The following is an 8,212-nucleotide window of genomic DNA, read 5'->3' as shown; positions in this document are numbered from 1 at the left end:
ATTTTCAATATGTTTATATTTTATAGTTATAATAAATAAGGTACAAGGACGAACATCCTAAATATTGGACTATATTTACAACAATATGTTTTCTTACATGAGTAACTACATGTTGCACTTTTAAGAGATATATCAATATCGACAACAAGAATTCTGGTTATGGAAGAGCAACCAAAGTATTACAAGGAAACATACACAAAAAAAAACATCATCTATAAGGAAGTGTTTGATAAGATACCATCACATTAGATATCTTTAAACTACAATACATAATTATCTACTTAACATGACTAAAATTGATCATTGTGCAGATGTCCTTTCATTTGAATTCACGTATTAGGCTAATGTAACAATATTTTTCGGTATTTAGATGATTTTTGTATTATTATATATAAAAAATTTCTTATTAAGTAAAATTTATTCTTCCTTCATATAAATAAATATTTAAATCATTATGCGTCATTATCAACGTGCAACGCACGTTTATAGATACTAGTTATTATAAAAGCATGAATACAATGTCGGTTTACAAAATATAAAAGCATGAATATAATTTCAGTTTACAAAATTAACCTTATAATATTAAGCATAATAACTCATGAGAAAAGGACAAAATGGGAAACAATACATATTAGAATAAAGACTTGCAGTAGAATAAGGAATTAACTCACGCTAATATTATGCATGGTATGGAAAGTGTAATTCTATTCCTTTTTGGATATACAAGATACACGTCCAACCTTTCATTCTTTAAGTATTAGAAAATATTATATTGCGTACGAAACGTGCAAAATTAATATTGAGTATAGAAAAGTAATTTTAAAAGGCTTACGAACCAAATTGCTGCAATATTGAATAGTGATACATCTATAGAAGCCTTAAAAAATCACGAATGATCTTTTCCATTTTTTCTGCCTTCATTCAATTGAATGTTTTCTTGATCTCCTACAATTTCTACTCTTAGTTACCTATTTTATAAAATAAACAAAAAATGAGCAAATTAAAATTCTAAGAATCTTTCGGCTCTTCGTGATCTTGAAGCTAATCAGAAGTTACAAGCATACTTAAAAGCATGAATACAATATCGATTTACGAAAATAACCTTATAATATTAAGCATAATAAAAGGACATAACCGGAATTCTAGATATTAGCCTTATAATTCTATTAATTTTAGGACATAATACTATACGTTAGGAATCTTACATGATTACCTTTAGGAATCTCATTAATATAATTACTTTGGGGCTGTCTAATTTATATAAAATTGAACAAGTAAATATCTTTAGTCATGTAATCCTATTACTTTTAGGATATACCTCTTAAAATTTTCTATTACTAATTTAATTTGAAAACGTATTATAATATCCTATTACTAATTTAATTTGAAAATGTATTATATTTTTCAAATTTATTTAGAAAAAGGAGAGCATATAATAGTGTAAAAGCATAAACAAAATATTAATATATCAAAATAGTCCTAAAATATTAAATGGAAGAACTCACAGGGAATGGACATAACTGCAATTACCTATTTTTTGGACTATAATACCTTCTATGCTAATTTTTAATATTTAAGATTATAAAATTAATAAACTTTTATCTATTAAATTCTTATTAAATATATAAGGAAGATTTAATAAAATCAATTTCATAAGAATCTTCTATATTGGCAATATATTACCACTCCATAATGCCCAATACAAAAAAATAATATTAAATGGATTGCATAAAGAGTTAAAATTGAGAGAGAAAACTTCCACGATAATATATTTTTATATTATATTTGAAATATTTTCCTACTCAAATAATATTTTTTTATCAATTTTTCATGTAATATTAAAAAATACTCAATTATTAAACAACAACTAAGAAAACATTTTAGAATATAAATGTGTGAGAAAGATAAATAAAATGGTTGGTAAGAGTCAATACCACTAATGATTCTACAGACATAAAGATCTAAAAGTGAAATGTTATATCAATCATTTACTGTTTAAAAATAAAATTTATGGTGGATAAAAGTATAATTAAGATTAAATATTCAATACTAGATGTAATGACCCGATCAGTTATTTTGAGCTCTAGCGCGTCGTTCGGCGGTTCAAGGCCAGGAGCAGCTTCACTTCACGTATTATGATTTGTACGCATGGTCGGAATTGAATTCTGGGAAGTTCGGAGTTGATTCGGGAAGAGAATTCGCATTTAGGAAGCTTTAAGTTGAAAGAATTGACTAAGATAGGATTTATGAGTAAACGACCTCGGAATCAAGATTCGAAGGTTCCAGCAGATTCGTATGATGATTTCGGACTTGAGCGTATGTCCGGATTGGATTTTGGAAGACCCGAGAACGTTTTGGCACCTATTGTGGAAATTAACATTTTTGGAAGAATTTCATAAATTTGGTTTGAAGTGCATTTCAGTGTTATCAATGTCTGTTTGGGATTCCGAGTCTGGGAATAGCTCCTTATGGTGATTCCGGTGTTAGGAGCGCGATCGGAAGTGAATGCGGAGGTCCGTGGGTCATGTTGGAGTCATTTGGCTAAAGTTTGAAACTTGAAGGCTTTTGAGAAGTTTGACCGGAAATGGACTTTATGATATCGGGGTCAAAATCCGATTCCGGAAGTTGGAGTAGGTCTGTAATGTCGAATATGACTTGTGTGAAAAATTTGAGGTAAATCAGATGTGATTTGACAAGTTTCGGCATCAAATGAAGAAGTTCGAAGTTCTAAAGTTCATCAAGTTTGAAATGGAGTGCAATTCATGATTTTAACATTGTTTGATGTGATTTGAGGCCTCAAACAGGTTCGTGTAATGTAATGGGACTGGTTTGTGTGATTGGACGGGGTCCTAGGGGCCTAGGGTGTGTTTTGGTGTGGTTTCGGATCAATTCGGGCTGTGATGTTGCTGCAGATTTTGTTTCTAGTGTCCTTCTTAGCGATCACGAAGGGAGTTCCGCGTTCGCGAAGAGGAAGGTGGGAGGCTCCTAGATTTCGCCTTCGCGAACGTGAAGTGGAGGTCGCGAATGCGAAGGGGTGGGCTGAGTTGGCTACGCGAACGCGAATGGGCGATCGCGAACGCTAGAAGGAAAGAGGGGACCTGGGCCTGAGGTCGTTGGCCTACGCGAACGTGAGGCCTGGACCGCGAACGCGTAGGTTCTGGGTGGCTGGCCTTCGCGAACACGATCACCTGTCCGCGAACGCGTTGAGGAGATTTTGGGGCTGAAGTAGGTTGTACTTTGCGAACACGAGGGTATTTCCGCGTTCGCGAAGCAGGGCAGTGCTGGGCAGTGAGTTGTTTTAAGACGGGATTTGGCCCATTTTCTTTCATTTTCTCTTGGCTTGGGCAATTCTTGGAGTGTTTCAAGATGGGGTTTTCATCATCAAAGGCAAGGTAAGTTATCCCCACTTATTATGAGTTAAATACATTGATTATGTATAGATTTTAACATGGAAATTAGTAGAAATTTGGGGTTTTGAGGAAGACCTAAAAATTTGATATTCTTGAATTTTGACCACAATTATTGGCATGAAATTGAGAGAAATTTATATATTTGAGTTCGTGAGGTTGTGGGTAAACTTTATCTTCAAAAAATTTTGAAATTCGGGCATGTAGGCCCGAGGGCAATTTTGTCAACTCTTTAACGGGGTTAGGAATTATTATAAATTGAATTATTATGAGTAATCGAGCATAAATTAATGGGGTTGCATAATTATTGGCTAGTTTTGGAGTGTTGTGCATCAGTTTGAGTCGTCGGAAGTGCTTAGAAGCCGGTTATGGAACTTCAGAGCAAGGTAAGTCTCTTTTCTAACCTTGTAAGATGGAATTAACCCCATAGGTGAACTAAACTAATATGTGCCTCTATTTGTGGTGGCTACGTATGCAGGAAGTGACGAGAGTCCGTTTGTAGCTACTAGCTATGCCTATGTTCGGGTAGTTTTAGGCTCATACGATGCTTTGCTGATATTGTTGTTGATTTATGTTTATTGTTTGTCTTGAGAAGAAGTGCGATTGAGCTTGCTTAGTAAATGTCTTGAAAAGAGTTGAAATTGAGGAATTTGAGATCTTAAAAGTTATAATTTGAACTTCGAATTTTTGAAAAGGATTGAAGGAATATTATAATAGCTTAAGAAATCTATGTGTAACCATGTCGCATGTATGTTTCGCAAGAGGGGTAATTTCCTTAAAAAGCTACAAGTTGAATTTTCCTTATTTTGAAAAGAATCAAGAAAGTGATATGATTTTAATGTTAAATTTATATTTGACTGCGTCGCAAGTATGATCCGCGAGCGGGGTAATTCCTTAAATTTATATTTTACCGCATTGCACGTATGATTCAGGAGCGGGGTATTCCCTTCTACTACTCTCATGGGATCGGGCCGTTCGCCTTGGCAGGATTTATGTATCACACTCTCATGGGAGCGGGCCATTCACCTCGGCAGGTTAATAGATGCATCTACGATTCTCGTTGTTCGACCCTCGACAGTGCACATTTTACTTTTACATTGGATCAGGTCGTACGCCCCGGTATTTCCTATATATTTACACACACACACATCAATCTTATGGAACTCGTGCGTACTATTTGGCTAGAAGCCAGGGTATCTGAGGATCTTTCCCTGAATTGAATTATGACAACCATTCTATGATAGTCACTATACCTTTATGTATATGCTCTGGTTACGGAGGGAACATGCTAGTTGAGAGCTTGAGTATAATTGTAAAGAAGAGAATTGTACCACGTATTTTATACATGTTTATTTCATATGCTTACTCTGCTTCATATTTATTCACTTCTTTCCTGTATTTGAAATCATTGGACCACTAGTAAGTGTCGAAGTCGACCTCTCGTTACTACTTCTTCGAGATTAGATGGGATACTTACTAGGTACACATTATTTTTGTACTCATACTGTACTTGCTGTGCATTTTTGTTGCACAGGCACATGTATGACTATTGGCCTAATCAGGCGCAGCGACATGTTTGATACAGAGACTTAGGTGAGCTGCACCTCTCGAGACGACCTGCAGTCGGCAAAGTCTCCTTCAGAGTACCGTATTGTATTTTCCCTTTCTGTCCAATATGTATTCCGGACAGTTATTTTATTACATTATTTCGTAGAAATTGCTCATGCACTTATGACACGGGGTTCTGAGATGTCAACAGGATATCATTATTTATTCAGTGGAATTCTTTATTAATTGTTTAATGTTTTAAGAAGGGATGATTTAAAATATATTAAAATGAGAAATTTCTGGCTATTTGGTATTGGCTCGCCCGTCAGTGGTGTTCGGTGCCATCACGACCCTTAGTGGATTTTGGGTCATGACAACATGATATCATAGCACTAGGTTCCCTTAGGTCTCACGAGTCATGAGCGAGCCTAATAGAGTCTCGTGGATCGGTACAGAGATGTTTATACTTATCTTCAAGTGGCTACAGGGCTGTTAGAAGCACTTTCCTTCTTGATTCCTCAGCATGCAGTTTGATTCCCTTGAGGCTTATGCCTTCATTTCCTTTCCATTCAATCTTATACAACGTGAAGCGATGGTCCTAAATCGGGAATCGCAAAATTTTAATGGGGCTGGAGATGTGGTACGTGATGTTTCCTCTTGTGTATTTGACTGGACACCGAAGGATGAGGAAGAGCATGTGGGAAGTGTTTTGTGGTGATTAAACTCCTTGAAGGCCAAGTTTGGGAAATAGGAGTCGAGTAGTTGCTTATAGGAGTGAATTTGACCAAAGTAGGAGAGTGGCATAGCAGCATATGGGTTCTGTAGTAGGATGGCTACACACCTTGGGAGGAGTTTAGAGTGGATTGGGATTCATGGTGGTCAGAGACTAGGTCTACGGGCTTGATTTGAAATGTTGGTTGTCATACGTCGGGAAATTGGGTGCAACGGAAAGGAGTTGCTTGATATGAAGAAGGGTACAACATGACTTTGGATTGGAATGTATTGTCGTGCCTTTAGTTGAGGTCCATGAGGAGCGAATGGACTTGTGCAGCTATGAGCATGGGCTCATGATGGGTTACCGATTCCATAGTAGTTGAGCAGTGCAACGTCATTGGGAGATGTCAGCATGTAATTTTCACAGGTGGGTTATCTCCTATGAGAAGGTCAGTGGTTGCATGGTTGGCAAAGTTTCTACGAAGGATTTTACTGGCTATCCAGTAAGAGGTCGAATATGTGGATGTTGTTAGAGATTCAAAGTGTTCATGAAATGCTAGTGGAAGGATTTCGAGGAATTTGGTGGTTTGATTGCACAAGATCATGTCAATAAGAGATAAAAGACCTTGGTGGGTTCCAGGGTGGTGTAAAAGTAGCTTCAAGATAAGTAGGACAGTCCCACTGCCTACGATTGGGTTGCATGGTCGCCTATTTATGAGCTTTCTAGTTATCAGCATACTGGCGGGATATTATGACTAAGGAAGAGGGTCATCAGTAGTGGTTGGAGCAAATGATGGGTTTTCAATGTCTTTGCCTTATGCTTCTTATGTTTTGATTATCTAACAAACTTACTATCAAGAACCAGATAGAGAACCTGACCCACCTGGTATACACTTCCAATGAACAATGTCCAGTCTGATCTCCAGCAAATGAGTGAACAACCATAAGGAAGAACACAATAGGGACCTAGTCCCTTAGGGTTCTCTCACATAAGTACAAGTCAACTATACAGTTGGAAGGCAACTACAGAAAGTGATTGTCCGCAACTGTACACGCGACAGTGCAGCAGTTATTTCTCAATGGGAAGAAGTGTGTACCAAGATTTGATATCACTATTGTGATGTCTTTTTTAGTATAACAACCTGGTGCAAGGCACAACATACTTCACTTGCACATTTAGTGATATTCTCTCAAGCATTAAAGTGTTCATCCGGAATTGAAGTCACTAGTGTGTCAAGAACAAGAAGACAACTCCACTAAAGGATCAGTTTTACAATGAGTTTATGTGTATCCGTAGTTGAGTTGTAATCTTGTTATTTGATCTTCATTGTAACTCCTATCTTTCTTTCTTAGAAGCTATGTCTTAGGAAACCCAAAATCCGTAAACTTTCTGAGTTTATGTTGTAACTAGGTTTAGTCATAAGTTTAAAGTCTTTGTAACTAGTGAGTTACAAAGTGGCTTGTGGTGAGAGTATCATAAGTTAGTTAAGTTGAAATCTTTGTAATAGAGTCATTACAAAGTGGCTTGTAATAGTGAGATTACAAGTTAGTAAAGTTGAAAGCCTACAAGTGTAGGTCGTGGTTTTTGTCCCTTTGTGTGGGATTTTTCCATGTAAAAATTCCTTGTCTACGTTACTTACTGCTTCTTAAGTATTCTCAGTAGAAACTCATAAAGGATCATGTGCTCTATAGTTTGGTGGACTCATATAAGTTAATTATTGGTATCAAAGCAGGTTCTTTCTAATAGGTTAACACCTAGAAAGGATCTCAATGGCTGCTCCACCCAACTTTAAGAAAGGACAATCAACCTACAGATCTCCTAGATTCAATGGTCAATATTACGGCTGGTGGAAAACTCGCATGCATGATTTTATAAGGGCCGAAGATTCAAAACTGTGGCACATCATCTGTGATGGTCCACATGTTCCTATGAAGAAGCCTGAAGAGACTAGACCAATGATGCCGAAATACAGAAAAGAGTACATCGATATTGACAGAAAAGCTGTAGAAAAGAACTATCGCGCCAAGAAAATCTTGGTATGTGGTATAGGACCCGATGAGTACAATAGAGTCTCAACTTGTGATACTACAAAAGAAATATGGGAAGCATTGCAAACTGCACACGAAGGAACTACTCAGGGTAAGCTGTCCAAGATTGACATGCTCACCACAGAGTATGAGCTCTTTAGGATGAAGGATGATGAGTCTATACAGGATATGCACACCAGATTCTCTTCTATCATAAATGAGCTTCATTCACTTGGAGATGTTATTTCCAAAACAAGCTTGTAAGGAAAATCCTCAGTGTTCTACCTGGTTCTTGGGAAAGTAAGGTAAATGCCATCACTAAAGCTAAAGATCTACAAACGCAAACCATGGATGAGCTGATTGGTAATCTGAAGACATACAAGATGAAAAGAAAGAAAGACAATGAAAGGAGAGAGCCAAAGAAGGAAAAGAACCTAGCACTCAAGGCTGAAAGTAGTGACTCAAGTGAAGAAGATAGTGATATGGCCTATCTTACTAAAAGATTTCAAAAGATG

General features: G+C 36.7%; 1 protein-coding gene across 1 annotated transcript; it reads left to right on the top strand.

Annotated features, from left to right (window-relative positions):
- The first annotated feature begins 7,439 nt into the window (after positions 1 to 7,439).
- Positions 7,440 to 7,961, top strand: LOC142165437 (uncharacterized). The gene has a single exon (XM_075223991.1). It carries the CDS (start codon positions 7,440 to 7,442, stop codon positions 7,959 to 7,961), a length of 522 nt encoding a protein of 173 aa, XP_075080092.1.
- Positions 7,962 to 8,212: the final 251 nt, after the last annotated feature.

Source organism: Nicotiana tabacum, chromosome 10 (assembly GCF_000715075.1).
Source record: "Nicotiana tabacum cultivar K326 chromosome 10, ASM71507v2, whole genome shotgun sequence".
NCBI lineage: Eukaryota > Viridiplantae > Streptophyta > Magnoliopsida > Solanales > Solanaceae > Nicotiana > Nicotiana tabacum.
The sequence above is the reverse complement of the archived record's forward strand: the minus strand, read 5'-3'. Positions and strand labels throughout refer to the sequence as shown.

Coding starts and splice junctions, on each gene's coding strand:
- LOC142165437 (XM_075223991.1), top strand. CDS start 7,440: ATGGCTGCTCCACCCAACTTTAAGAAAGGACAATCAACCTACAGATCT.